This window comes from Neurospora tetraspora, assembly GCF_033439725.1.
Source record: "Neurospora tetraspora strain CBS 560.94 chromosome Unknown B0H65scaffold_8, whole genome shotgun sequence".
In the NCBI taxonomy this organism is placed as follows: domain Eukaryota; kingdom Fungi; phylum Ascomycota; class Sordariomycetes; order Sordariales; family Sordariaceae; genus Neurospora; species Neurospora tetraspora.
Window position 1 is genome coordinate 656,478 of NW_026944390.1, and position 26,262 is coordinate 682,739.

Here is a 26,262-nt window from a genome sequence, read left to right on the forward strand (position 1 = left end):
GTTGCTGCTCGATCGAACGACACCAACAGACGCCGTATCACTAATACCAAGTTTTTGCGACAACGCGCTTGACTGAAGATTCCCAAGGAGATCTCTCTCTTGCGCCGGCCTCTTCTCACCCCCTTTCCACACATTCATACATACACACACACACAGCCAAAATGTCGTCGACCACTTCGTCGCCAGGCGCCAAGATCCAAGAGGCCGTCGTCGAGAAGCTTCCTCACATTCCCGAGACCAAGGAGGAGCTCAAGGCCGAGATCAAGGCTGAGGCCAAGGCCGCCGCCTCCGCGGGCGCTTCCCAGCTAAGGTCCTTTGTCGCCGGTGGTTTCGGTGGTGTCTGCGCCGTCGTCGTCGGCCACCCCTTTGATCTCGCCAAGGTCCGCCTCCAAACAGCCGAGAAGGGCGTCTACACCGGCGCCATCGATGTGGTCAAGAGGAGTATCGCCAAGGATGGTCTAAGGAGGGGTCTCTACGCTGGTGTCAGCGCGCCGCTTGTTGGTGTTACTCCCATGTGTATGTCTCCCACCTCCCCCCTTCTTTACTTCTCCCCCTCTCCTCCCATTAACCCCCTGCTAACATTTTTTACCAAACCAAAAGTCGCCGTCTCCTTCTGGGGCTACGACCTCGGCAAGCAAATCGTCCGGGCCACCTCCACCGTCGCGCCCGACGGCAACCTCTCCATCGCCCAAATCTCCGCCGCCGGCTTCTTCTCCGCCATCCCCATGACGGCCATCACCGCCCCCTTTGAGCGCGTCAAGGTGATCCTGCAAGTCCAAGGCCAGCAGAAGCTCGCCCCCGGCGAGAAGCCCAAGTACTCTGGCGGCATGGACGTAGTCCGCCAACTCTACAAAGAGGGAGGCGTGCGCTCAGTCTTCCGCGGTTCCGTCGCCACTTTGGCCCGCGACGGCCCCGGTTCGGCGGCTTACTTCGCCGCCTACGAGTACATCAAGAAGGCGCTGACGCCCAAGGATCCCGTCACGGGCGAGGCCAGCGGCAAGCTCAGCCTGGGCGCTATTACTCTTGCTGGTGCCGGTGCCGGTGTCGCCATGTGGATCCCTGTCTTCCCGATCGATACCGTCAAGAGCAGGCTGCAGACTGCCGAGGGCAACGTGACGATTGGCGGTGTCGTTAAGCAGCTGTACAGGGCGGGCGGCTACAAGGCTTTCTTCCCTGGCTTTGCGCCGGCGCTGGCTAGAGCGATGCCGGCTAATGCTGCTACTTTCTTGGGTGTTGAGTTGGCTCATCAGGCTATGAACAAGGCTTTTAACTAAGGCCGAAGGGAATTGATGAGGTGGGATGAGATCAGTAGGGGGGTTTGGGAAGAGCGGGATGTTGCTATGTTGTAACACGTATTAGGCCTATTCTGGTCTATATATACCGTTTTGGTTGAGCCATGTCTAAGCTTTTCTTGGGTTAAGGACAGAAAGATATCATGTTGTTGTCGGCGATGTTATACAGTATGGGCGGCAGCGGTGCCTGGGAGTTTGGTTTGCATTTTCTTTAGATATTCTTTGGTTAGATAAGGTATACACGGGCCTTTTGTTATGTCACCAAAAGTATCGGTTTTCATGATCTATGGGCGCTTGTCATTCAGTCTTTGGCTTGCACACACACTACGCTCTACTATTGACTTTAGAGGCAGTTCCGTGATATGTGTATGTCGGTCTCCTGATAACCGCGTTGCTGGCCAAATCAGGGTTTAAATGACAACGCAAGTTTTCCCTACTTCAATCTCCGCATCATGGCACAGCTACGAAAGGTATTTGATAATATTTCGCTAAGGATATCCATCGAAAACATGGGCAAATTCGCTTACACCACCACCCTCCTTCAGTCCTCCCCGTCTTCACAATCTCCCCAGTCCACCATCCAACACTTGGCATCCCCATCATCCCACTCATCCCAACCAAATCACTCCTCCCCCAAACTCTCCCTCACACAAGCCCTACACCTCTTCCTAAACTCCTTGTGTTTCCCCTCCTTCTCCTCCCTGAGGAGTCTCGCAGCCTCGACATTAGCGGGGCTATCCGGGTTCGGATCGCTAAACAAGCTGATGATGCTCAGCAGCACCTTCTCGGGCGAGCGCGCCGGCGACCACCGCTCCGACGCGTCCTCGTACCCGTACTTGTCCTCCTCGGGCGGGTGCAGGATGCTGATGCAGAGCTCGCCCGACGGGTAGATGTTGGGGTGGAACGGGATGGGCGATTGAAACGTAAGAGTTGGGGGCATGAGCGGGTAGTTGTGCGGGAAGACGAGGTGGGCGCGGAAGTTGCCTCCTGTTTGAGTGCTTCATGTTAGCGTACTGCGTGGGGATGTGTACATATGTGCTTCGGGTAATGCAGATGGGATGGGCATGAGATGATGTTATGCAGGCCTGGCATGCTGGCAGGTTGACTTTGTGATGGGAATGATAAAGACAGGAGGAGCGTGGTGTCGGATGGGGGATAGATATAAAGAGACGAAGAAGAAGAGCGGAAGAGATGGGGGAAGGGAAAAACCAACCGCCATAGTATTTGACATCATCGGGAATCATCAACATCACCTCCCACTCAAAGATGTTGTTGTCGTTCACCAGGCCGCATGATATCCCGGGGATGTCCGTGTCCTTCTGCATCTGCTTCAGCTCCTTTCGGAGTTGCGTCGCTGCTGCTGAAAATTGGGCCATTGTGAATTGCGAATTGCTGTCTTGATACTGTCGGTATCTGCTCGTGTTGTCTTTTTCCTCTTTTTTGACGGTCAATAAGGGGTGAGAAGGACCGATGACGGTTGATGCCCTTTCAGGATGTTGCTGTCAGACGCAAGGCAAAGGTGACGTTACTGGCAGCAAGCAAAGCAGCTGCACGGTGATGTGAGTTGAAAGAGGAGGGAAACGATGTTCGGTTTCGCGATATTGGTTTTGGCGAAGCTTATGCTGCTGAATAACGATAACCCTTGTCGATGCCGTAAAAATTTCTCATGAACTCGAGGGTGGCGTCGGTGTCTGGTGAATGTGAATGTTAGAAATCGATTAAGCTCGCGACAACTCGGTAGACGTAGATCCCGCTCCAGTTGGAGGGGCGGGGCGGGGATCGCTCCTGCGGTCCGGCACCGTGCTTTCGGCCCCACCGGCACTCCAGATCCCTCCGCAACGGATAGTGGGGCCGTAGTCATCGTTGACAAGACGAGCAAGGGCAATGGCATCAATCTAGTGAATAGTATGGTGCTCTAGGTGCCTCAAGAGACTAAAATTTTGATATGTCAAACGGCAGAGCATAGTTCATCTACGGTATAATCTATGCTGGTATGCCCCAAGTTATCTCAAGCTAGAAACACCGTCTTAGCTATTGACTAAACCATCAAACAAACAGAAAACACCCAACCCCAGAACGCCGTCCCATGCTGTGTTTGATATCTTGTGCGATCCCCAATAGACGTCTCAGAAAGAAATGGGACAAAAAAAAAGTGTGACCCGTATCGGAATCGAACCGATATCTTCCGCAAGACCTTCGCAAAGTGCCAGGTGAGATCATCCCACCTCAGGGATGTTTCCATTTACACCAACGAACCACGGAAAGGCAGCCAGTAAAGAAGCCTCATATGCCCCCTCCGACATATGACAACTGGTAGAACAACCTCGCAGCATAACGCTGTAGACACGCTACTATGCCCACGCTGAGACCAGCCTACTTCTTCGGAACTCCGAATCCCGTGAACCCCATAGCCGCCATCATATCATCTTCATCGTGTTCGCCCTCAATTCTCACGTCCTCTCCGTAATTGGTCTTCGCCTTGAGCGCCTCCTCTTTCTCCAGCCTCTTCCGCTCCTCCACCTCTTTCCTCTTCCTCCTCTTCTCCTCCCTCTCCTTCTCATCTTCCACCCTCCTCACCTCCAGCCGCTCCTGGAGACTAACGACCTGCTCCCTCTTCCTTTCCTGTAGCTTCTCCCACAGCAGCTCGATTCTCTGATGCACCTCCTCAGCCGTCGCTTTTCGCACTTCGCCCGTGTGTCCCGTGTTCCGCTGATGCTGCATGCTATTCGTGTGCTCGATCCACTGCAGGTTGTCCTTGAAGGTCAGGTCGCAGGCCTCGCAGTAGATGCCCGCGCCGCGACCGCGCTTGCCCACTCCTGCCCCCGCGGGCACCAGCATCGTCGTGCCGACCAGCTTGCTGAAGTCTTGGTGTCCCGAGCGAGCGGTGGTTAAGGTTTCGTGCCCCTCGAGAGGCTTGTAGTATTTTTTGCCGGCCATCTTGGCCTCCCATCGCGCCTTGCGCTCCTCTTTTTCAGCCTCCTCGCGGTCGCGGGCTTTAGCGGCATATTCGTCGAGATCGTACTTCTTGCGGAAGTCGGTGTCGCCGGCGGCTTGGCCGTAGGCGGAGGAGTTCTTGGACATAGTGGCGGATTACGAATGGGTTCTGGGTTGGAGCAGGCTTTGCGCGAATGTATCAAGGAGATGGTGGAAATTTGTTCGAGGATAAGCGAGTGTGATTTCGTTGAATCAACTTGGGTCGACGACCGGAACTCGATAACAACTGAGAACCGTGATGGATGATGTATGGATAAAGGGATAAAGTTGGCCAATGCTTTCAGATGGAAATCAATTAAACAATGAACTTGCCAGGAACGCGCCAGAACGCACTGCCGCTGCGGCAACGCCAACGACGGGGTCGTTTTTAGGTGGGGCAAGCTCCATCAGCGGGGCATGACGCTAAAAAGGTACCTTGACCCCGGCACGATCTGCCTTATCTCCCCGCGTTTTTTCTTATCGGAGGCTGGACCCACCTTCAAATTATTTCTGGAGCACAGTTTCGTCCGCGGACATCAAGGTTCCTTCTAGCAGCTCCCCAATTCCGAACCTCATCAAGCACCTGTCAAGATGCTGTACCTCGTTGGTCTCGGTCTCTCCGATGAGACGGATATTACCGTCAAGGGCCTCGAAGTTGTCAAGAAGGCCGAGCGTGTCTACCTCGAGGCTTACACCAGCATCCTGCTTGTTGACCAGGCTACTCTTGTACGTTGCGCCGCCGTCCCCGTCCCCGTCCCCGTCCCCGTCCCCGTCCCCGTCCCCGTCCCCGTCCCCGTCTCCGTCTTCTTTCGCCCTGCTAACCACCCTTCTCCTCCAGTAGGAATCCTACTATGGCCGCCCCATCGTCGTCGCCGACCGCGAAATGGTCGAGTCCAACAGCGACGAGATCCTGCGGGACGCGGACAAAGTCGACGTAGCCTTCTGCGTCGTCGGCGACCCGTTCGGCGCCACCACGCACACGGACCTGGTGCTGCGCGCGCGCGAGCTGGGCATCCAGGTGCGCACCGTGCCCAACGCCTCCATCATGAGCGGCATCGGCGCCGCGGGGCTGCAGCTGTACAATTTCGGCCAGACGGTCAGCATGGTGTTCTTCCTCGACAACTGGCGGCCCGCGAGTTTTTACGATCGCATCAAGGAGAACCGCTCCATCGGCCTGCACACGCTCGTGCTGCTGGACATCAAGGTCAAGGAGCAGAGCCTGGAGAACATGGCGCGCGGCAGGAAGATCTACGAGCCGCCTAGGTATATGACGGTCGGCACTTGTGCGCAGCAGATGTTGGAGATTGAGGAGGAGAAGCAGGAGGGCGTCTATGGTCCCGAAAGTCTGGCCATTGGCTGCGCCCGTGTCGGTGGAAAGACGGAGAAGTTCGTGTCGGGCACGCTCAAGGAGCTCTGCGATGCTGATGATCTGCTGGGTCCCCCGCTGCACAGCTTGATTCTCTTGGGACGGAGGACGCACGAGCTCGAGCACGACTTTGTGAGGGAGTTTGCTGTAAACAAGGAGAACTGGGACAGGATATGGAAGGCTGATTACTGTGGAAAGCAGTAAATCAAGTTTTTCTTCTTTCAAAACGTTCGATTAATTTAACTTGTTACTAATATTGCGCCCGACTCCAGTTTAGTCGTGAACGAGTCGACAGTGGTGTTTCCAGCCTGTTGTCATCTCGTCTTTCTAACTATGAAGCTAGCTAGGCACATTCATTATTATCATCAACTCATAAATCATCGAATCCCACTACAATTCGACAACTTAGTGCGACGACCTCCAAGACCGAACCTCCTGCTCGCTAATCTCCCGCAACTTGTTCACCGACGCCGGCTTCCCCGTAATAGCGCCCTGCGCCACATCCGCCACCTTGCCGACAATGTTCTTGGTCGAAATAGCATAGTGAGCGGTAACCATCTTGACGCGAATGACGGCGATGCGCGGGTCCTCCGGGCCGCCGTCGTGGACGCCGTCGCCCAAGTCGCCCAACCAGGCCTTGAGCTGAGGGCTGTAGTGCTTGCGGACCAGGTCACGGTCCGTGACGATGCTGGCGGTGCCGCTGACCGAGGCCCAGTCGCCCGTCGTGCTGTTGAGGAACGAGATGTTGATGTGCTCGTCCGACTTGAGGTCGTCCGTCTTGCCGGACTCGGTGTTGGTGTGGAAGAGGAGGTCGATGCCACCGGATTCCTGTTTGGTTGCAAGTGGTTAGTTTGATATGGGATATGCTAGAGGAAGCAGCGTGTGTTTTGGAAGTCGAGGTGAACTTGGACTTGAGGAACTACATACAGTAGCGGCCAGCGCCATGCAGCGGGAGAGGAGATATCCCGTCTTGGAATCACGAGTGGTCATCATGCTGAACTTGTTGCTGGTCATGAAGCCAGAGAGGTCCCTGATCTTCTGATCCAGAGGCACGTCGGTGTCGAGGTTGGCCTGCTTGTAGGGGTCGGCCGGCTTGTTGCCGGTATCAGCGTTGGAGAAACCGTGGCCGGACATCTTGTTGTTGGTTTTGTTTTTGTTCTGGGGGTGGTTGCTCTTGACGTTGGTTGTTGTATAAGGTTGTGTGAGGATGCGTTGGGAGGTTTGGATCAGTGAAGGAAGTGTGATGGTGGTTGTTGTTATTGGTCTTCTTGGTCTTACTGCACAGAGTGCTCTGGTGAAAATGATTCTCATGATTGCTTTGGGAGAAGAAGAGAGCACTGTCTGCTATATACGTGTAGGCTCGTCATGACAGTCGTTTGAACTCCCCGCTTTCTCCTTTCGTCCAATTGCACTCACTCAAGGCACCTACATGATGTAAGCAACCTATTGCTCCTCACCAGCAGACCGTACTTTCCCATTCCATATCCACGGGCAATCGTCATCATAGACCGGCAGCAATATGTGGTGCTTTATTTGCTTTTTGCCGTTTCGGGAAGCAGGGGACGGCTGGTGACGTCACCGGTTTTTGGAGCCCCCTCTTACCACCAAACAACTCCGAAGGTTTGACACCAATATTTTGCTTTCACGGTTGGATCGAAAAGGCGATCTTTGTCTTAGTGGAACTGTACACAAGATCGGGATGTGTTATTGCAATCCGATCGTGTGGTTTTATCTGAATTACAGGGTTCTTAAACTAACTAGTGTTCGGGGAGGCCAGCAAGCTGTCCTCGACCCTTCCCTGAGGGTGTAAGGCTGGATCCTGGGTTGTGGCCCGTGCAGAGCTGGATTCTGGGGTGGTCCGTACAAAGGGTCCGTACACCCACCCGCGCCCAGTATGCCTCCCAGAGCCGCCCGGACTTCCTTTTCCTCTCGGTGCACCTCGCGGGCACCTCGCGGGAGAGTGGTAGTCCGGGCGGCTCTAGGAGGCATACTGGGCGCGGGCGTAATATTCGAGAATATTTACAATTTTCGGTGGAGTGGAAAGAAGATTTTATGCGAGGTTTACGGGTTGAAAGCAGTCCTTACCTTAATAGTAATTGCACAATAAATGTCAGGCCTAACAATTCTTTTTGCGGACAGTTTGCGGGAAAAACGGCCCGTGCAGTAGCGAGATGTTAGTGCGTGCGGGGTTCTGTATGGGGACCGCCCGCGAAAAGCACTAACACCCTACCCGCACTTTTTTGGGGGTAAGCTGCTATTAGTATATAGAGGATTCTCATCGACGGCGATCCTCTCTCTGTTCATCCCTCGTTCATCCCGTCCAGCCGTCCTCAATTTCTCCAACATTAGCCCTGTTTTGGAGAAGCAAGTGGGTGTGTTCTCACGGGAGACTTTCCGAATGCAACTTCACTAAAGCCAACCCCAAGTTGATCCGAACTATCTACCTACACATGCATCTACGTACAGCACGGCAACTTATCGGGTCCGGATCCTGCCCTGATCCGGGTCTCGACCGCTTCCCCTGACGGACCGCCACGCTGCCATCCGGTACTCGCCGAGATGACACTGCCGGCTGATCTGGTCTGAAGTGCAATACCATGACATGAAATGCTCAAGCAGAAGACGCAGCAGCAGCAGGCGTCAAGATCAGCACCACCCAAGCCACTTTGCCCTCGGCATCCTTCAAAGCCGTCCAGTGACTAACCAACTTCCTGCCCTTCTTCTGCTGTCCCTGTCCCTGTCCCTGTCCCTCACCATGTTCTTCCACGTTTGATGCAGCAGCATCTTTACCTCCGCCTCCACCTCCGAGACTTCGGAAGGCGAACATGTTCCCGAGCCTCTCCACGGTCCCGTGCTCCTTCAATTTATCACTGAATAACCTAGAGGTAGACGGACGATGGTCTGAGCTGGCTGACATGGCTGACAAGGCCCCGTATCTTGTTGCTGTTTTTCCTTCGCGGCCGACGTTACTACGGCTGCGCGCCCGGGTCGAGGAGAAGAGAGAGGGGGTTTTTTCTACCGGTTTGGTATCTCTTGAAGGAGATGTGGTGGCGGACGGGACGGAATCAGCAAGCGTGGATATCTCAAGTGAGATGGACTCGCCCGCCGCCATGCTTTCGAGGACGGTAGACCGAAAGGTCTTCTCGACCAAGTCAGTCGAGCTCGTGGCGCATACAAGGAGCGAGAAGATGGACCGAGAATGGACGATGGACGGGTCTTGACCTTTTAGGCCGAGGAAGTCGAGGGCTTCGGCAGAGCAGAAGGCGACTGGGAGGTGTGGCAGCCGGGAGTGGCGCTTGTCGTTGGTCTGATGGGGGAAGATGTGGAAGGAGGTTGAGGGCGAAGGGACGTAGCGCATCACGAAGAAGCATGAGTAAGGTGTGCTTGGCTTGGGTAAGGGTTTTGGTGGTTCGGGTTCAACTTGGTAATGGTCGTGGAAAGGGTTCGAGATGCCCCAATCTTTGACGTAGCCGTCCATGGGGACAGGTGATGGTGACTTGGTATCCGTGAGGATGGTTGGATCTTCTGGCTGGCTCTCTCCGGGGGTGGTGTCAGGCGCGTTTTTTCTGGAAATGAAGCGATCGAAAAGACGTTGCCGGTGGGATCGTCGAGGTATGGCGGATGGTTTCTCGCCTGAGAGGGGCGGGTCTTGAATGCGTATAGAAGGCCGCTGAGCTAGACCATCGTAAGATTCTGACGGTATGTCGGGCAAACAGTCCTCTCTGGGTGTATCAAAGTTGAGAAGATTCATGATATCCTGGTATCCTGTGCCCATACCCTTCGATATGTTGATCTGACCACCGAGACAGTAGCGCACGATGCCGTCTTCCACCAGAGGACAGATGAACAAGAAATTCCAAAACGGAGTCCCATCTTTGCGATAGTTGACAATCAGCTCAGTGTGTTCTTGTCCCATGAAGATCGCATTCCGTATGCGACGAACTGCGTCGCCGTTGGTGGAGTGTCCCTGCATAAATCTGCAGTTCTTCTGGAGTACCTCGTGTCTCTCATAGCCAAACAATCTCAGGAAACCTTCAGAGGCATAGACTATAGGGTTATCGGGCTTCCAAGAGTCGGTAAGACAGAAGGCACTGCCAAGGCCAGTGTACGTTGAGTTGGATGGGCTGGATGAAGACCGAGAGACGGATAAAGAAGTCCTCAAGCGGTCCGCGAGCTGAGACTTGATGAACTCGGGGTAGAGGTCATTGACGAGCCGTTCTTCAGCCGCAAACTTGGCTTCTCGATACAACCTTTCCAATGAAGGCAGTGCAGTCCGAGCACACTGCTTTGTGTTTGTCCTGAAAGCAAGTGGATATGTATAAGGAGCTTCTATGGCTGATGTTGCCGGAGCCTCCAAGTAAGTTGAGATGTGATTGATCAGGCATCTTAAGGTCTCCAGTGCACCGGTGTATTGGTCCGCCTAGAAATCCCATGGGTAAGAATCAGGACTTGAAATCATGACATTGACCGGGACAAAGACGATGAACATACCTTCAACAGAAGCTCCACGTCCACGGAATAGTTCCTAACCTTGGCAAAGTCGCGCAGCTTGCTTCCTACCTCCGGGTCTGAGAAGGCCATTTTGATCACCGCACGATCAAAAAGGTTGGGGAGGGACCCAACATATTGTGCGTGTTCACTCGAGGCCACACTCGTAGTGCCCCCCAAGGAGATGGTATCGATGGTGCTAACGGCATCAACGTCCTTTTGCTTCTTCCAGTACCAAGGTGAATTCATCGGACTCTCCGACCTGCTGTCTGGGTACTGACGGAACGAGGACTTGTTCGTATGCATCGAGAGGGCCGAGTCGCTTCGTAGTCGCACATGAGTTCTTTCAGGTTTCAGCTTTGGACTTGCCGGTGCAGGTGGTGGTGATAATGCCGTCGGATGGGTCAAGGTTGCCGTGGTGTTGGATTTGTAGGGCAGCACCATGGAAGTGCTTGACTGATCACTGCCGCGCCTTTTCAGGTCCGAGTCAACACCATATGGTGAACAGGGAATGGAGTCAAGTGTGCCTCTCCTGGAGCGCCACATGACTGGTATTGGACTGAAGGGGTTGGAAGTTTCGGTCCCGTAGTATTCTGGTTTCGTCCTGATTTAAAAGCATGAAGGCTTCGAAGTTGACCACGACAAATTTAAACGATAGACACTCGTCAACAACTTTCGGACCAAAGGTCCCTTTTAGTAGAATCGGGTTTCCGGAGACTGTGCGTATAGAGTTTTCCGTTGACCCTCAGTTGTTCCTCGCCTACCACCGAGGCTCTCACAAAGCATAAGCCACATATTCCATCGAAACAAGAGGGAAAGTGGCGAGAATCCAGTCCTTCCCCCAGACGAAGGACTCCCGATCATCATTCCGTGTTGGGGACACTCTTCTGCGAAGAGCCGTGGTGATCCGTGGATGAGATGACATCCGGCGGTACGGTTCATTGAAAAGAGTCGAATGCAAACGGGCAATCCTTGATTCCAAAAAAAGGAACGGGGCCCCATCTCGGTCATAGGGGTCCAAGTGACTTTGCTTTTCGAGTGAGTGACGGCAGTTCACCCAACCCGAGGTACACCTAGGCTTCCTAGACCGTCGCCGTGCCAACTTCCGTGAATAACCAGTCTCACCGGGAAAGGCACATCAACTCATCTCAAGCGTTTGCATCGAGGATTAAGACCATCATCCATGCCATGTTTCAGTCGGCTTGTTGCAGAGGGCCAGTTGGCTTGGCTTCCATGAGAAGATTCCATGCCACGAGCGTCGACACGAGTGTTTCAAGCCACGAGCCAAAGTTTTCTGATGGTCGGTCTGAGGATATCGTGGGAAGACTCGGTGACTTTTTTATAGTGGACTTCCATATCATCCGTCAGTGATCGGATCTCTGGAGATGGTGGAGGGCCTAAAAGCTGCCCTGGATGAGTAGGGATGTCTTTTGTGTCTCGTTTGCCATGATTGGGCGTCAAAAAGGCCGTGGATCATGAACATCGGATAGTTGCTCGTCTTGTCCACGGAGCGGAAGGTTGGTGATGTATGCCGGTTGAAACAAGCAGCAGGCTTCCTTTGTCTCCAGTCGTCTTCTTGCGTGATTCGCTTGAGGTTAGTTTGAAATGTCGTTGCTTGATGTTCGCAGCTGCCCAAGCCAGACGCGAGAGGGCGTGAGATGGATGGTGGGTGACGGATAGATTCCCTTGCAACCGATGAGGTCGGTGTTTGACGGGATGTCCGCTCCCCTGCTGCCCGGCCACCCGACCCAGCAGAGCGCTATAACCCCGCTCAATGCACCTTCTCCGGCTGCGGGGAGCTCCTTAGCGACATCGTGGGGGGTATGCACCCTGTAAAGCTTCCCGTCCCATGTTCCATTTCCTCGCCCGTCCCCGCCTCTTTCCAACTCAACATCAACCTCATCAAACATGGCGATTCTTCTTTCCGCTCTTTTGTCGTATTCAACATCTCTGTGCCACCTTCAAAGCTAAATGCTACGCTACAAAGCATCTGCAATTCATGCGTTACTCTCCGACTCTCCTGCGCGCACAACATGGCGGGAGTGCCTTGACTGAGCTCGCACTGATATTCCGTCCCACAGACCCTCTGTGTGACACTCGACCACGAGACGATCAACTTGGTGATGCAGAGCACAACCGTAGAGTCCTTCAAACGGCGTGATACAAAGGTTGTAATACTGGCAGTCGGTTCCGGCAAATTGTCCAATATCCGGTGCCACATCTTTGCCCACGAAGCCTTCATCATGAAAACACACAAGTGGAAGTCACGATGAACATCGTGGGAAGCAAGGTAGAAGAGAAGGCATCAGAGGACTTGAAAATGCCGATCAACAGTTGCTCGTCACTTCCCCCACCCCAATGACCCCAGAAAGGTTACTACTGTTGCTACTGTCACAACAGTGCTTGACTACCGTAGTAACTCGCGAAATTGGCAATAGAGCTATCCCTCTTTAAGCGCCGGGCAGGGCAGAAATCTGTACAGGGCAAGCCAGAGCCTGTACATTGAAACGCACGCAAGTTAGAGTAGTAGGCATTGTCCTCGAGTTTTCACTAAGGGGACAGACACATCTGCTGGTATATGCGTGCTTACGGAGCGCCGCGTTCTGCCCTGCCAGGCGCTCGAAGAGGGAAGGCTCTATTGCCAATTTCGCGAGTTACTACGGTATGGCTCCTGCCGGTTGACCTGGTGTTGTGCTCAGAGACCTGCACAGTCAGGGGTTCGATCAGGGCAACCGCGACTTTGGGGTTATATTGCAGACATGGGATGAACTATATCCAAAAGCCCGGTTCGATCACTCTCCTCACATAAAGCGAGGGCTACTCCGGTCTTCCTGTTCTCTTGTTCTAGCCGGTCTGGGCGTCATATACTTTATACTTAGCTTATAGCTATCTTCTGCTCATGATGACATCTCTTTTCACTCTGACTCTGCTCCTTCTTGCAGCCCGAGCACTTGCCCAAGATACAGATGATATCCTCCAATATGTCGACCCTTTGATCGGCGCAAGCAACGGCGGTAATGTCTTTCCCGGAGCCTCACTCCCGTACGGCATGGCCAAGGCCGTGGCCGACACCAACAGCACCTCAAACCAAGGTGGCTTTACTCTGGATAGCGCCCCAGTTACTGGCTTCAGCATGGTGCATGACAGTGGTACCGGTGGCAGTCCATCTTTGGGCAATTTTGCCTTGTTCCCCCACCCCAGCTGTCCTGGAGGAGACATTAACCGATGCGCATTTCCCAAGAAGACGAGAGCCAACTTTGGTAGTTTTGATAATGTCAGTGTCTCTGCCAGACCTGGGACATTTGGAATCACACTCAACACCGGCATCCGGGCAGACATGACGGCTACTCAACATACCGCTTTATTCAGATTCACGTTCCCTGAAAATAGCACCATTGGTGAAGCCGCGCAGCCGCTCATTCTACAGGATCTGACTGATCTGTCAAACTCGAGGCAGGACAATGGAACAGTATCAGTCGAGGAGAAAACGGGACGCATCACGGGGAGTGCTCGTTTTCTGCCCAGCTTCGGTCAGGGGAACTACGTCCTCTACTTCTGTACTGACTTCTCCGGAGCCGAGATCTTGGATAACGGCATCTTTGCGGACAGCCGAGCCAGCGCCTCCGTCAAAAACATGACTATCTCCAGATCGATCAATGGCTATCCTCTTCCGGGGGGTGCATTTGTGAGGTTCAAATCCGGAGCCAAGCCGATTCTGGCAAGAACCGCAACGAGTTTCATCAGTATCAAACAAGCATGCAGACACGCCGAGTCTGAGATCCCCGACTTTGACTTTGAGCGGAGTTCCAAGGCAGCAACAGAGCAATGGAAGGCCAAGATGGGCGGAATCAGGGTCTCAACGAAGGGCGTGGATAAATCCTTGGTCACCAACTTTTACAGCGGCATCTACCGCACTTATATCAATCCGCAAAACTACACGGGAGAAAACCCGCTGTGGTCTAGCAGCGAGCCTTACTTTGATTCATTTTACTGGTATGTTCTCATATATTTGAAGTCTCCGTTCTTTACTTACATTTACAGCATATGGGATCTTTTCCGATCGCAGCTCCCGTTTCTCACCATCACGGACCCGACGACAGTCACTCAGATGATCCGCTCCCTCATTGATACGTATCGACATGTGGGATGGCTTCCCGACTGCAGAATGAGTCTCAATAAAGGCTATACACAGGTATATGCAATCTGCCCAAGGTAGAGGACTCTTCTGACAATCTCTCATAGGGTGGCTCGAATGCCGATGTTGTACTGGCAGATGCATACATCAAGGGCCTTAAAGGAGGCATCAACGTACGTCTGATCCTATCCAGGTCATCCACCATCCATGCTAATTTAGTTATTCTAAGTGGGAGGATGGCTACGCCGCTGTTGTCAAAGATGCCGAAGTCGAGCCGTTCGATTGGTGCTGCCAGGGACGCGGTGGCCTCGACAGCTGGCATACTCTCGGTTACATCCCCGTCCAAGATTTCGACTGGAAAGGCTTCGGCACATTGACGCGCTCCATCTCCCGCACGCTCGAATACGCCTACAACGACTTCTGCATCGCCGAAATGGCCAAGGCCTCTGGCAGGACAACCGACCAGGAGAAGTACACTCTTTCCAGCGGCAACTGGCGCAACCTCTACAAAGAAGATCAGACCTCCTTCTGGTGGAACGGCACCGACACCGGCTTCACCGGTTTTTTCGAACCTCGCTATCTTAATGGGACCTGGGGCTATCAGAACCCCCTGAACTGCTCCAACCACGACGACTTCAGCGTCTGCTCCCTTCAAAACAACGGGCCAGAGACATTCGAGTCCTCCATCTGGGAGTACGGCTTCTACGTGCCCCACGACCAAGCAACGCTGATCAGCCTGTACGGCGGCCCGAATCGCTTCGTCGACCGCCTGAACTATCTCCACGACCAAAACATCACGTACATCGGTAATGAGCCGTCCTTCCTCACGGTGTTTCAGTATCATTACGCTGGACGACCAGCTCTCTCCGCTAAACGAGCCCACTATTACATCCCTGAGTTCTTCCGCACCACCCCCGACGGTCTGCCGGGCAACGACGACAGCGGCGCGATGGGCTCGTTCGTGGCATTCTCCATGATGGGCCTCTTTCCCAATCCGGGGCAGAACGTGTACCTGATTACTCCGCCGTTCTTTGAGTCTGTGAATGTTACGAACCCGTTAACGGGAAAGACTGCGAGGATCAGGAATGTGAACTTTGACCCTAGTTACAAGAACATCTACATCCAAAATGCCACGCTTGATGGGGTCAAGTATACCAAGAACTGGATCGATCATAGCTTTTTCACAGAAGGGAAAGAGCTGGTCTTGACGCTTGGTGATAGGGAGAGTGACTGGGGTACGAAAGTGGAGGATCTTCCTCCGAGCTTGGGAGAGTATGAAGGGTTTGGGAACTCTTCGTCATCATCTTCTGGGTACGGGTCTTGGAATAATACGGTTGGCGGTGGTGGTGGTGCCAAACGGATCAGGGGCTGGTTGAGGGAGAGCGAGGGTGTGGGGATTATGTGATTGCTTCCACTTCTTTCTTTGTCGGTATGCCTTAGCGACTGTATTTCCATTCCTCTCATAAGCAAACAACATTGAATTACGTACTACCATCCATACCCAAGAAACATCAATCCGTAAAGAAAACCTATTCCCACTTATGTATGCATCACCACCCCCTTCCTCAAGAAAACCGAAACCCCTCCGGTAAATGTCCCCCAAACCCTCCATCCTTCACCAACCTCCTCCCCGCCTCCCACACATTTTTTGGTATCTCCATCCTCACCTGCCACCCCATCTCCCCATACTCTTTGAGTCTTACCAAATCGCCCACCATAACATTAATCACCAACTCCCTCCCATTCCCACTCTCCTCATCAGGATACTCCTCCCACTCCAGCGGGGGGCTGGTCACACTATATTTTACTACTTTTTTCTCTTCTACCTCTACCTCTGATGAAGAAACAGAAGAAGAAAAAGAAGGCCACTGCGCCCCAAAAGTCCCCCAAGTCCTCCGTTCCATATACGGTTTCTGCACGAGTAAAAACTCATCCACTTTTATACCCCTTTGCTGTAGTAAGGCATGAGTGAACCGAACGTTTTCGCCTGTGTTGGTGGACGCTTCTTCGATGAGGATTGACGAAGAAGGGACGCCCATTGATAGGGCGATGGAGGCGAAGAGGGTGGCTTCGGATTGGAATTTTTTGGGGGGTTGGGTTTGGTCGGGGGAGGAGGAGGAGGAGGAGGAGGAGGAGGTGGTGGAGGGAAAGGGGTCGCCGGTCAAAGAACGTGTCAGGAGGCCGGAGTGGCCCGAGAAGAGGAGGTATTTGTAGGCTCTCCGGCGGCGGCGGGGTGGTGCTTCTTCCACTGTTACTTTGCTGGGAGGAGGAGGAGGAGGAGGAGGAGGAGGAGGAGGAGGAGGAGGAGGAGGAGGAAGAAAAGTGGTAAGGAAGAGGTGGGACGCGTAGCGGGCTACGCGCAGGTCGAGGGAGCAGAGGGTGAAGATTATTCGAGTTGGTTCTCCGTCTTCTTCTTCTAAGTCTGATGGGTCTTTTGATGGGTCTTGGAGAGGAGGAGGAGGAGGAGAAAAGGTGGGAAGGGGCATGTGCATTCGGTGGTAGTTGTAGATGGTGCTTGCCCAGGTGTCGATCTCTGCTGGTGTTGCCTTCTTGTTTGAAGTAGTGCTGCTGGTGGTGCTAGTTGTGGTACTAGTAGCTATGTTAGGTGTCGTCGTCGTCGTGGGGATGCCAAGCATGTCCGTCGGAGCGCCGGGAACCGGGACCGTGGACGGAGCTGTTGTTACGGCCGGGGCGGGGACCGTGGAGGGAAGGGACGGGCCGGAAGCGGGGCCGTGAGTGGGGACCCCCTCCGGGGGTTGTTGTTCCTGCGGCATCATTTGATGGTGTAACTTGGAGATATGCAACGTGTGGTGACGAATTCAACCTAGAGAGAGCCAGATCAAGCCCGACCGGTGTCAGAAAAGAAGGCAAGGATCGCGATTGTTATATGATCTTTGTTAGTGAGAAGAGGAGGGAAAGGGCGTCACGATAAGAAGTCACTGCGGAAAGGGATATCGGTTAGTGGCCGATGCCACTATTGACGTTTCAAGCCGCCATTTGTAGGCCTATAACTGGGCGGGGTAACACTGAATATCAGCAAGGCGCTCGTGGCCAACCATGGCCGTCAATATCGGCAGCTGCATTCCGAGCAAGATCACCGAGAGTCCGAGAGTGGGCATATGATAGGATGCTGACTGCCATGAGATTCTCTCATATAGAGAAAGAGCTACCAGTTCATATGCATAGCCTAACCCCTTGTCTATCTATCGTACAAATTTCTTTTCAGCCTTAAAGCCAACGCCGCGCCGGGTATCACGCCCCCGTTGAAGCAACACATCAAAACTCCTTGGTCTCGCCAATGGCACAGGTATCAAACACCCCCGTCTCCGGCATTCCACTCGTCTTCAACGCCTCCTTCAATAACCTGGGCGGCTCCTCCACCTCCTCGATCGTCAACACCCACGTACCCCAATGGATCGCCATGGCCTTCTCGCACTTGGTGTCCTTGAAGATCTCCACTGCATCGTATGGGTTCGAGTGCAAGCCGCTCCACATCCACCTGGGCTTGTACGCGCCGATGGGAATCAGACCCAAGTCGAACGGCCCGCGCAGCTCACCGATGTGCTTGAAATGAGGGCAGCGGGGCAGTGAGTCGTACTTTGGTCCGTAGTCGTCTTCCTCCGCCGGCATCTCCGGTACGGCGCGGTAGCCTGTGTCACCGCCGAACCAGACTGACTTGCCGCCCGACTTGATGGCAAAAGAGCACCATAGGGTGGTGTCCTTGTCCCAGCCGGTGCGGGCCGAGGAGTGTTGGCATGGCAGGCAAGATACTTGCGCCTCGATCTCTTCGATAGTCTCCTGGCCGTCGGCAGTGGTGACAGGCTTCTTGATGCTAAGTGTGGCATCATCCCACCAGTCCATCTCCGTCACCTTCTCGATACCCGTGGCATGGAACCAACTCGCCAGTCCCAAGCCGACAAAGAAGTGCGCTTCCGGATTGTGCTTGTGGAGCTCGCGCACGGTCGGCTCCGACAGGTGGTCATAGTGCGAGTGCGAAATGATAACGGCATCCAGCTTGGGGATGTCGGCCAGCGTGCACGGCGGCTGGGTGTACCGCTTGGGGCCGACGAAGCGGCTGGGCGCGCAGCGATCTTCAAAGACGGGATCGAAGAGCACGCGCAGGCCGTTGGGGTACTCGACGTAATAGCACGCGTGGCCGAGCCAGGTGGCGCGCAGGGCCTTGGTGTCGCTGCTGCTTTGCGCCTGGGACTTCTCTTCTAGGAAGTGAGGCTTGATGACGGGAATCTGAACATTGGACAAGTCGGGAGCTGGCATCTTGCCCTGAAGCCTTGACCTGTAAACACGTGTTAGCGCAATGAACATGATGGGTCGGCGCTATGATGCTCCTTACAAGAACATCTTCCCTACTGTCTGCAGAGCGTTGCGCAGGACACCGGCAGACGGATGTGGGTTCTGGAACCCGATGAGTTCACCCTTGGAATCCCTAACATGATGGTCGGTGGCATCCTCGGGCGCGACACCCAATGTGGGCTTGGAGACGGTTGCTGAGTATCCGGCCATGGTGTTGAATGATCTCCTTGATGGGGTAGCTCGGACTCTTGAAGAGTTATGATATGGGTGCACGGGTGATCCGGACAACAGCAGAGGACGTGCGCGGTTCGTCGCAACTGTTGAAGTCGACGACCATCTAGACCGGCATGCTGCCCCTTTAATAACTGACACCGACAGTCCGGATGGCGTCGATGACAATAATAGCTTTAGCTTGTCCGACCGCAAACCCGCGGAGACATATCGGGAACTGCCACTCATTGAGATGGCTCTGTGGTGTGGTGCAGCTCCACTTGCTATAACCTCTAACAGTGTGCTATCAGCGGTGTCCGCCGACAGGCGAAGCGGCCGGTGCAAAATGAATGCGGCCGCGTTAATAAAGTAATAAAGCGACCACCAGTCTAGTCGCACTTCGCCCGCGTATCTTTTTGTTATCTTCCCCTACTAGCGTGCAGCGCGCCAGCGACCCGTCAACAACACCAACCGAACCTCAAATCCCCTTCTCTGAGACTCTTGAGTCTTTTCGGTCTGAAACACCGCGGGTTCCGGTCCTGCCCTGTCAGATTGTGCCGCGTGTGGCGTTGGGGGTTGAGAGTCAGGTTATTTTGCAGCGCTCGCTGGTGGTTGATTGACGGTGCCCGAAAGCAGTAAAAGCTCTCAGAACCTTCTCTTTTCCAGCCAAAAAGAAAGGAAACACAGCGCAAAGAAAAAAAATCCATTCCTCCTCCGTTCGCCAAACCTCGGCGTTGCCCGGGGTCCTTGGCATCCGGATTCCGAGACAATGTGCGACGGAGGGGGTTAGGGTTGTTGCCCGTTGCAACGACACCCTGGTCTGATGGGGCTTGGTGTCTTAGTCTCACCAGACCGAAGAAATCTCAACACATTTTAACCAATTCTTCCCTCATATTCCCAGCATCGGGTTACACATTGTTAACTCGTTTCCCATTGCTGGAATATTGCCTGTGATCTACAACAGAGATTGCAAACATGAACGACCATGGAAGCCTCATTTAGCCGCAGCGGCTGCTACCCATCCATCGAAATAAAAACGTGGGGAAACCCTGTCATATGGTGTCGTGTACATCCTACTTTGGACCATCCTGACCTCCTTAGGGAGCTTCTTTTACTCCCGGTGCCACTGATTTCCATTGAAAGGTCACGAAAAAGCTAAAGACACTGAGAATATACGAACAAAGTTTAACCAGCAAGAGCTTCAGCATTGCTTGGCAACCTGCATATATACTACCGGCCACGATCACATTTGCAATGGCCATGAGATGGACGATAGGACAGATACACGGGCTGTCTCAACCTCCATGCTCTATCCAACCCACTTACTAACCTAGCAAGACCCAAAATCAACAAACAAGCTCAAACATCACATACTATGCTCTCCCAACTCCTCCCCATCCTATCCCTAATGGGGCTCAGCTCCGGCTTGCCCTCAATCCTCGTCGGCCCCCGTCAATCCTCCCTCTCAACAACAATAACTATCGACCTCACCAAAACCTACAACCTAATCTCCGGCTTCGGCACCTCCGAAGCCTTCCAACGCGAATAATGTTTATACAGCAATGGTAAATGCTAATGCTTCTGCTGATTTGTACTGGAACGAGGGAGATTGGGCTGATTGAGACGGGGTTTGATGAGGTGAAAGGAGAGGGGGGCGTGAGCGTGCCGAGCAGGGCGATGGTTACTGTTGTTTTGTATCCTGTTGAAGGTGGTGGTCAAAAGTAGGGTGTATTTAGGTTGGTCGCGGAATCTGGTGTTGTGGTCTTTGTTTAGTGTACCACCGACATGGCTTACCTCTAGCTGATATTATACGCCAAGTCAAATGCTTTTATTTCCCAATCTTCTCGCATGAATCCACAAATCTCGTGATGGATGTGTGGTTGATCGTAGAGTGGATTGATATCGTCTAATTTTTATTCTTCGTAGTAAAGCAACCGAGTGTCTTAGAATCATTCAGAGTTGTCGATTGAAGTAAGAACAAGAAGGGAAAGCAGACACGCGCTCGACGCCCAAGCCAAACTCAACCGCAAACCCAGGAAACGCAACTGCAATCCTCATATCCTGCCTTATACTTCTTCTTCCAAGCCCTGTAGACGACTGCTCGCATCATATCACTTCCTCCCTCAACCCACTTTACTCCTCTCTTCCATCATTCATTCACTGTGTCGCTCCAAATTTCCTCCTTTCGTCCTCCATGTTCCATTCACTCCTTCAACTCTTTCCCTTCCCTTCACACTCCTTCCCTCCCCTCCCTTATCCCTTATTCTCCCTTTCCCTTTCCCTTCCTTTCCATGTCGTCAGTCGAGGAGCCGAAAATGCCACCTCAATACTAAGGAGCAACACAAATAACCATCGGCGGCGGTCCCTGTGCACCCGGAGCCGGAGCCGGCGCAGCTCCCACAACACTGCTATTCGGCAACACCGTTCCACCGGGCATGTACGTGTATCCGTTGACGACCTGCGGAGCCTGCTGGACCTGTTGAACCGGGACGGGGTAGTAAGTGACCGGACCGGGAGGCGGCGGGGGCGGAGCTGCCTGAGGTGCGAAGCCGCCCGTGAGGTAGGTCGTGGTGGTGACGGTGTTGGTTACGATCGGCATCGGCGGCGGCGGAGGGGGAGGGGGCGGAGGGGGCGCGGCCTGGAAAAAGGTGGTGGTGGTTTGGGCGGCGTAGCCGCCGCCGGGGAAGACGAAGTAGGGGGAGGCCATCGTGTAGATGATGGGCGGTTGCTGATGAGCTGGGTCGAGAGGGTTCGTGGTGTGTGCTGTTGTTGCACCTGCTGCTGCTGCGCCGGTCGCTGCTCCCGCTGCTGCTCCAGCTGCTGCACCGGCTGCAGAATGGTCTCCGGAAGCACCTGTGGGTTCGGTACTGTCGAGTTCTGATGGTGCCGGGGGTGGTACGGGCTCGACTGGTGGGACAGATTTCTGTTCGTCGTCGCCTGCTTCGCCGGACATAGCGTCGAAATTTCTGTACAGGCAATTAGAATGAGAGTGTGACAAGCTGGAGATAGAAATTGCAGGTAGGCAGTTGGGGTTTTTGTAGGAAATGGGAGGGGTGCTGACCTCGAAAAGCAAACCGTTGCTGTCGGCAAGAAGATCCCTTTGGATGTGTCAGACAAGGGAAGGAGGGGCACCGAATGTGTTATCACAGAAAGCTGGAGAGGGAGTGGCTCGATCTGGTTTTGGAGTTTGGCCTTCAAGGGGTCCGCAGTTTCGGCTGCGCCTAAAATACTTGGAGAGGCAGCTATCAGGGTCTTGCAACCAGGAAAGGATGGAAGCAGCCCCAACCCAACACTCCACAATTACCCGTTGATGGCGGTGAATCATGATACTTTGGCTGTTTGTTTCCCTTCGTTTACCATTACGCGCAAGGCTGGAGCGATCTCCGGGTCTGGACTCACCTTCCTCGCTGCTTGTCCCGACCGCGGCCCGTTTGCCTCCTTCCAGATGGGATGAAACAACCATTCACATGGAAATGTGTCACCGCTTCAGTCTTTGGCCGGTGGTGTTCTGTATCCAATCTTGATCAGTCACAGGTGCTCTCTAGAACTTCATGGAACGGTAGGATATGTGGGACGCTGTGAGTAACTCGAACGTGTGATGTGTAATTTAAGTCGTAATAGTATCCTTGGTTAAGGTGGCTATATCAAAATGCCACATTCACCATCCTCGGATGGTACTTCTTCCTGTAATGGCCTGATGTAATCCTCGTGTTGTAATCCTCCACTCTACTTCTTCTCCTCAGCAAGCATCTTCTCCGCCGCCTTGGACAGATCCTTCAAGGCATCTTGACGCTTGTACTTGGCATCCTCGATAACACCTACAAGACAGAAGAACGTCAGTAACGTGAACACGGACAGGTGTTATAAGAGCTGAAGGTATGTGTTTGCTTACCGAGATCGGCATCACTCGAGAACCTGGTGCTCCAACGGATAAAGGTGGTGTTGGCAAACTCGCCAGAGGTTACGGCCCAAAGACGGATGGTGTTGACGACGCTGGAGTAGCTCAGCTCGGGCTCGGCATTGATGACGCTGAAGGTAATGAAGTGTTCGAGGTTCTACATAGCATCAAGCATGTTAGCAACAAGTACTAGCTGGCCCTGAAGGATGAGATGGCTTTGCTTACGCTGTGCTCGTCCTGCTTGACCTCAATGACATTGCCATCCTTGAAGGTCCACCTCACAATGTCGGTCTCCTCACTGGTGCCCTTGACATGCTCGGCCTTGGAGATGGCAGACCAGAACTTGTCGAACTCCTGGAGCTTGATGAAGTGCCAGACAAACGAGAGGGGGGCCTTGATAACGGCACTCTCGACGACCTCGCCGATGAAGCTGAAGGACTTGCCAGACATGGTTGGATGAAGGTGTGTTTTGTTGACGGTTTTTGGTTCGATTGGTGCAGTGTGTTGACTGTCGAGATGATATGATGGTTTTGGAGTGTTGTATTTGCAAGCTTGAAGTAAAGTAGAGTGTGTGTTTGCTGAAAGGAGGAGAAAACGGATATTTGGAGTAAGTTGGAGAAGATTCCAAACACATATATTGGGTTGATCCTCCAATACGTCATACGGAGATCACAGCACAATGATAGGATGGCAACCGCGGGGTCTGGAGTTGTCTGCGGTTTCCATTGAGGAAGCACTGCACCTTCCCGTCTATACAGATGGCTGGGCATTCGCCTTCCTTTTGACAATCTTTGTCTTGGGCAATTGCTGATTCTGCACCATCTTCCTCGCTTCCCAACTATTCCGAAGTGGTGACCGTCTTGGACGCTCCAGGACTTATACGGATGCCGTGGTCTTGGCAATTTAGGACGTTGCTGATCTGCACATCAATTGGACATCTCTTGGCGTAACTGAATGGCTTCACTCCATGGTTTTCACATCACGGTGAATCAGAATTCAACTCGGTCACTTGTCACAGAATACTCACTTATCACAGAGACGTATTCACATTTGGAAAGATCACAATCAGCTGGTTTCAGGGAGCGGCATCAATTCAATTTAGGGTATCAGAGCAAACCATAAGACATGCTGGGAAAGAGAAGTCTCGCCAAATCCACGCCAACCCATGCTCAAACCCAAATCAACCAAAACTCCATAGTCCATACACGTCCCAGACCCATAGCCCGGCTTGTTCAGAGTCTTCCTGATGAAACCCATTGATCCCTCGTACAGACACCGATCTTCCGGATTGTCCCAACAATGCATTCTCACACGCTCATCGTGTCCCGTACAGTCTTTTGTCCCAGTTACCAGTCCTCGGTCCCAGTTTTAGAAGCTGAGCCCTCCCAACAACTCAGCCAATCTCTTGCCATCCTTCTCCTGGCCAAGTCCGCCACCTTGCTGGAAGAACTCATACCGAGGCATTGAGACCGTTTCCTGGCAGCACATACAGATCCAGTGGACTGTCGTCAGATCTGCGCCTCCTTCTCTGTTGTTTAAGTTGTAAGCGTCGACACCGGGACGAGCCATGCACTTGGGGCACGGCTTAAAGTCTTGCTCGCCAAGGCTGAAACGGAATTGGGTCCACTCGTTCAGGCGGCGAACCTGCTCCAGGAACTGGTCCGCCCTGAGCAGTCTGTGGCCGAGACACAGATCCGCCGTGATGAGCTTTTTGCAGGAGCACCGGAACAGTTTCTTGACGGTCCGAACCATGCTGGGCGCATTGTCTGCAAGCGCTTGAGCCAGAGAGGGCGACATGGGGGGCGTAGCGACAGGGAACGTAGTGTCGTTGTGGTATCGCATCATGTTGTCGGCGATATTTCCAAGCTCGTAACTCTTGCTGATGTTTGCAAGGTAGTCCGCGTCCCGTTCTAGTGCCGCTTCGGCTTCGGCCCAACGAACTGCCTGCCGTGCCTCCTGCGCTGAGCAAGGCGCGCAAAGGAAGGCGCGCGACTTGATGATTTGGTCGTTGGTGAACCATTCCGGCAGACCATTGAGGACCAGCAGTCTGCTTTGGTCGCTGCAATGTTCGCAAAGCTTGTGCGGTTCCAGATGGCAGCGGTCGGCGCATGTTCGCACCACTCCGGTGTGCGCCAGTTGGGGATCGAGCGTACAGGGGGGCACCGTGGCGGCCGGATCAACGCGGGCGTCTCGCACACAGAAGCCCAGGGCCGCATAGTCTGAATGCTTGACGTGCTCGATGACTGGCGAGCTACATTCGGCGAATCCTTGGTGAGCAGGGAAGACTCTGGGCATAGCCAACAGAGAAGGGATGGTGGGAAGGCCAACGACATCGGTGTTCCAGCCGTGATAATAGAGTCCTTGTGGACGAGGGGGCATGGGGAGTGGCGGCTCGTAGTATATCATGGGCAAGGCATCGTGCGCCTTCTTCTCCCAGAGTCGGCTTGGAAGTTTCGCGGTCGGCACGGGAAGGTTGTGAATCTCGGTTCCGTTGGAAAGTTGAAGGACGCCGGGTCGCGGGTAGCCCCTGGGTCTGCGCCTGGAGTCGTTTCCGACCGTCAGCTTGCTCAAGAGCTGGACGAGGTCGTTGGTAGATGATGAAGGTGCCATCTTATTGTTTTTGTTATGTGCGGTTGTTTTTTTGGTGTCTTGGGTGCTTCGTCGTCGTGTACTGTGAGGTACCTGAATGGGGATCTTGATGGTTGCCAGTGAGCGGTTGGTCAAGTGGTGTCAGGAGAGAGAAATTTGGGAGGCTTACCCTTAGGTGGGAGAAGTTTAAGTACCCTTGGAAGAGGGAGTTGACTGTCAGTAAACCTTAAACCTTTACATGGTCGTATACACGGTCGCAACAGGATAGCGAGGCCAAGGGTGAGTTTGAGTCACTGTCATCTGAACAGTAAGAAGAACAGCAAGGTTGAACTGCGTTGTTCAGGACGACGAACCTTGATCCGAACCTTGATCCCTATGCGGCCACTGCGACATAAACATTCACCGAGCTCAGGATCCGCTGATGTGTAGGAGAACAATGGCATTGTCCTGCGGACAGCTTTGTATAAGCCAAGAGCGTGAGCGAGACTGGTCGTGGTTTAGACGTGGCCCATTCTCTTGTGAACATGTCAACTTTTTGAGAAAAAAGGGGCCATTGTTTACCGCCATAAGCTGAACAACTTGACTGTTGTATCGTAAGAATACCTGGCCAAGGAGACTCGATACCTCGCAAACGAAGAGGTCAGAAGATTCGGGGGGATAAGGATATATATACTATGTCAACTAGGTACTCGACTTGATGAACAACTTGGCTGGCTTGATGTGAATGGATTTATATGAGACACGCAAACGAATACGCAACGAATGACTGATCTGTCCAGGCTATGTTCGACTGTCACCCGCGACTGCTGTTGTTGTTTTGGAAAAGTGAGGGGCTCACCAACGTTCCTGTTGGAAGGTGTGACCGTGGCTGGAGCGTTGGCAGTCAACCCCTGTAACCCCAGACGGGATGTACCGAGGCCTGCTGTCGACCTCAGCAGGCGGGAACTGGTGAATGGTAGGAACTGGTGAATGGTAGGAACTGGTGAATGGTAGAAATGGA

The 26,262-nt window shown here is 53.5% G+C and overlaps 12 protein-coding genes across 12 annotated transcripts; 3 read left to right on the forward strand and 9 right to left on the reverse strand.

Annotated features, from left to right (window-relative positions):
• Positions 1-161: 161 nt before the first annotated feature.
• On the forward strand, positions 162-1,274 carry B0H65DRAFT_445918 (mitochondrial carrier domain-containing protein; the record flags this gene model as incomplete). The annotated part of the gene is made up of 2 exons (XM_062825775.1): positions 162-516; positions 601-1,274. The coding sequence occupies 2 exons, from the start codon at positions 162-164 to the stop codon at positions 1,272-1,274; spliced, it is 1,029 nt and encodes a 342-aa protein (XP_062677433.1).
• A 311-nt stretch (positions 1,275-1,585) lies between these two features.
• On the reverse strand, positions 1,586-3,149 carry B0H65DRAFT_477403 (ubiquitin-conjugating enzyme E2 15). The gene is made up of 2 exons (XM_062827426.1): positions 2,506-3,149; positions 1,586-2,279 (listed from the first exon to the last, which is right to left on the reverse strand). The coding sequence occupies exons 1-2, from the start codon at positions 2,666-2,668 to the stop codon at positions 1,915-1,917; spliced, it is 528 nt and encodes a 175-aa protein (XP_062677434.1). The 5' UTR covers positions 2,669-3,149; the 3' UTR covers positions 1,586-1,914.
• A 41-nt stretch (positions 3,150-3,190) lies between these two features.
• On the reverse strand, positions 3,191-4,647 carry B0H65DRAFT_477405 (uncharacterized protein). Its single transcript, XM_062827427.1, has one exon. It carries the CDS (start codon positions 4,371-4,373, stop codon positions 3,666-3,668), a length of 708 nt encoding a protein of 235 aa, XP_062677435.1. The 5' UTR covers positions 4,374-4,647; the 3' UTR covers positions 3,191-3,665.
• A 94-nt stretch (positions 4,648-4,741) lies between these two features.
• B0H65DRAFT_309441 (Diphthine synthase) lies at positions 4,742-6,156 on the forward strand. The gene is made up of 2 exons (XM_062823271.1): positions 4,742-4,991; positions 5,107-6,156. The coding sequence occupies exons 1-2, from the start codon at positions 4,857-4,859 to the stop codon at positions 5,833-5,835; spliced, it is 864 nt and encodes a 287-aa protein (XP_062677436.1). The 5' UTR covers positions 4,742-4,856; the 3' UTR covers positions 5,836-6,156.
• B0H65DRAFT_309438 (protein bli-3) lies at positions 5,936-7,155 on the reverse strand. The gene is made up of 2 exons (XM_062823270.1): positions 6,559-7,155; positions 5,936-6,459 (listed from the first exon to the last, which is right to left on the reverse strand). The coding sequence occupies exons 1-2, from the start codon at positions 6,940-6,942 to the stop codon at positions 6,037-6,039; spliced, it is 807 nt and encodes a 268-aa protein (XP_062677437.1). The 5' UTR covers positions 6,943-7,155; the 3' UTR covers positions 5,936-6,036.
• A 706-nt stretch (positions 7,156-7,861) lies between these two features.
• Positions 7,862-11,070, reverse strand: B0H65DRAFT_581433 (uncharacterized protein). Its single transcript, XM_062830816.1, has 2 exons — positions 10,123-11,070; positions 7,862-10,051 (listed from the first exon to the last, which is right to left on the reverse strand). Exons 1-2 carry the CDS (start codon positions 10,663-10,665, stop codon positions 8,243-8,245), a joined length of 2,352 nt encoding a protein of 783 aa, XP_062677438.1. The 5' UTR covers positions 10,666-11,070; the 3' UTR covers positions 7,862-8,242.
• Positions 11,071-12,813: 1,743 nt separating this feature from the next.
• On the forward strand, positions 12,814-15,812 carry B0H65DRAFT_477413 (glycosyl hydrolase family 92-domain-containing protein). The gene is made up of 4 exons (XM_062827428.1): positions 12,814-14,112; positions 14,161-14,311; positions 14,362-14,427; positions 14,484-15,812. Exons 1-4 carry the CDS (start codon positions 13,019-13,021, stop codon positions 15,657-15,659), a joined length of 2,487 nt encoding a protein of 828 aa, XP_062677439.1. The 5' UTR covers positions 12,814-13,018; the 3' UTR covers positions 15,660-15,812.
• Positions 15,813-15,819: 7 nt separating this feature from the next.
• On the reverse strand, positions 15,820-17,031 carry B0H65DRAFT_532414 (DUF218 domain-containing protein; the record flags this gene model as incomplete). The annotated part of the gene is made up of 1 exon (XM_062828958.1): positions 15,820-17,031. One exon carries the CDS (start codon positions 17,029-17,031, stop codon positions 15,820-15,822), a length of 1,212 nt encoding a protein of 403 aa, XP_062677440.1.
• Positions 17,032-17,530: 499 nt separating this feature from the next.
• Positions 17,531-18,775, reverse strand: B0H65DRAFT_552500 (beta-lactamase superfamily domain-containing protein; the record flags this gene model as incomplete). Its single annotated transcript, XM_062829894.1, has 2 exons — positions 17,531-18,548; positions 18,606-18,775. 2 exons carry the CDS (start codon positions 18,773-18,775, stop codon positions 17,531-17,533), a joined length of 1,188 nt encoding a protein of 395 aa, XP_062677441.1.
• A 2,141-nt stretch (positions 18,776-20,916) lies between these two features.
• B0H65DRAFT_309526 (uncharacterized protein) lies at positions 20,917-22,528 on the reverse strand. Its single transcript, XM_062823274.1, has 3 exons — positions 22,175-22,528; positions 21,837-21,873; positions 20,917-21,741 (listed from the first exon to the last, which is right to left on the reverse strand). The coding sequence occupies exons 1-3, from the start codon at positions 22,236-22,238 to the stop codon at positions 21,105-21,107; spliced, it is 738 nt and encodes a 245-aa protein (XP_062677442.1). The 5' UTR covers positions 22,239-22,528; the 3' UTR covers positions 20,917-21,104.
• On the reverse strand, positions 22,502-23,123 carry B0H65DRAFT_445926 (uncharacterized protein; the record flags this gene model as incomplete). Its single annotated transcript, XM_062825776.1, has 3 exons — positions 22,502-22,593; positions 22,668-22,830; positions 22,899-23,123. 3 exons carry the CDS (start codon positions 23,121-23,123, stop codon positions 22,502-22,504), a joined length of 480 nt encoding a protein of 159 aa, XP_062677443.1.
• Positions 23,124-24,041: 918 nt separating this feature from the next.
• Positions 24,042-25,283, reverse strand: B0H65DRAFT_434128 (uncharacterized protein; the record flags this gene model as incomplete). Its single annotated transcript, XM_062825112.1, has 1 exon — positions 24,042-25,283. The coding sequence occupies one exon, from the start codon at positions 25,281-25,283 to the stop codon at positions 24,042-24,044; it is 1,242 nt and encodes a 413-aa protein (XP_062677444.1).
• Positions 25,284-26,262: the final 979 nt, after the last annotated feature.

Coding starts and splice junctions, on each gene's coding strand:
- B0H65DRAFT_309441 (XM_062823271.1), top strand. CDS start 4,857: ATGCTGTACCTCGTTGGTCTCGGTCTCTCCGATGAGACGGATATTACC. Junction 4,992..5,106: donor TTGTTGACCAGGCTACTCTT/GTACGTTGCGCC, acceptor CTCCTCCAGTAG/GAATCCTACTATGGCCGCCC.
- B0H65DRAFT_309526 (XM_062823274.1), bottom strand. CDS start 22,238: ATGGTTGTTTCATCCCATCTGGAAGGAGGCAAACGGGCCGCGGTCGGG. Junction 21,874..22,174: donor CGGGACAAGCAGCGAGGAAG/GTGAGTCCAGAC, acceptor ACACATCCAAAG/GGATCTTCTTGCCGACAGCA. Junction 21,742..21,836: donor GCAACGGTTTGCTTTTCGAG/GTCAGCACCCCT, acceptor TTGCCTGTACAG/AAATTTCGACGCTATGTCCG.
- B0H65DRAFT_477403 (XM_062827426.1), bottom strand. CDS start 2,668: ATGGCCCAATTTTCAGCAGCAGCGACGCAACTCCGAAAGGAGCTGAAG. Junction 2,280..2,505: donor TGATGTCAAATACTATGGCG/GTTGGTTTTTCC, acceptor GCACTCAAACAG/GAGGCAACTTCCGCGCCCAC.
- B0H65DRAFT_309438 (XM_062823270.1), bottom strand. CDS start 6,942: ATGAGAATCATTTTCACCAGAGCACTCTGTGCAGTAAGACCAAGAAGA. Junction 6,460..6,558: donor GCATGGCGCTGGCCGCTACT/GTATGTAGTTCC, acceptor GCAACCAAACAG/GAATCCGGTGGCATCGACCT.
- B0H65DRAFT_581433 (XM_062830816.1), bottom strand. CDS start 10,665: ATGTGGCGCTCCAGGAGAGGCACACTTGACTCCATTCCCTGTTCACCA. Junction 10,052..10,122: donor ACGTGGAGCTTCTGTTGAAG/GTATGTTCATCG, acceptor TGGGATTTCTAG/GCGGACCAATACACCGGTGC.
- B0H65DRAFT_477405 (XM_062827427.1), bottom strand. CDS start 4,373: ATGTCCAAGAACTCCTCCGCCTACGGCCAAGCCGCCGGCGACACCGAC.
- B0H65DRAFT_477413 (XM_062827428.1), top strand. CDS start 13,019: ATGATGACATCTCTTTTCACTCTGACTCTGCTCCTTCTTGCAGCCCGA. Junction 14,113..14,160: donor TACTTTGATTCATTTTACTG/GTATGTTCTCAT, acceptor TTACATTTACAG/CATATGGGATCTTTTCCGAT. Junction 14,428..14,483: donor GCCTTAAAGGAGGCATCAAC/GTACGTCTGATC, acceptor AGTTATTCTAAG/TGGGAGGATGGCTACGCCGC.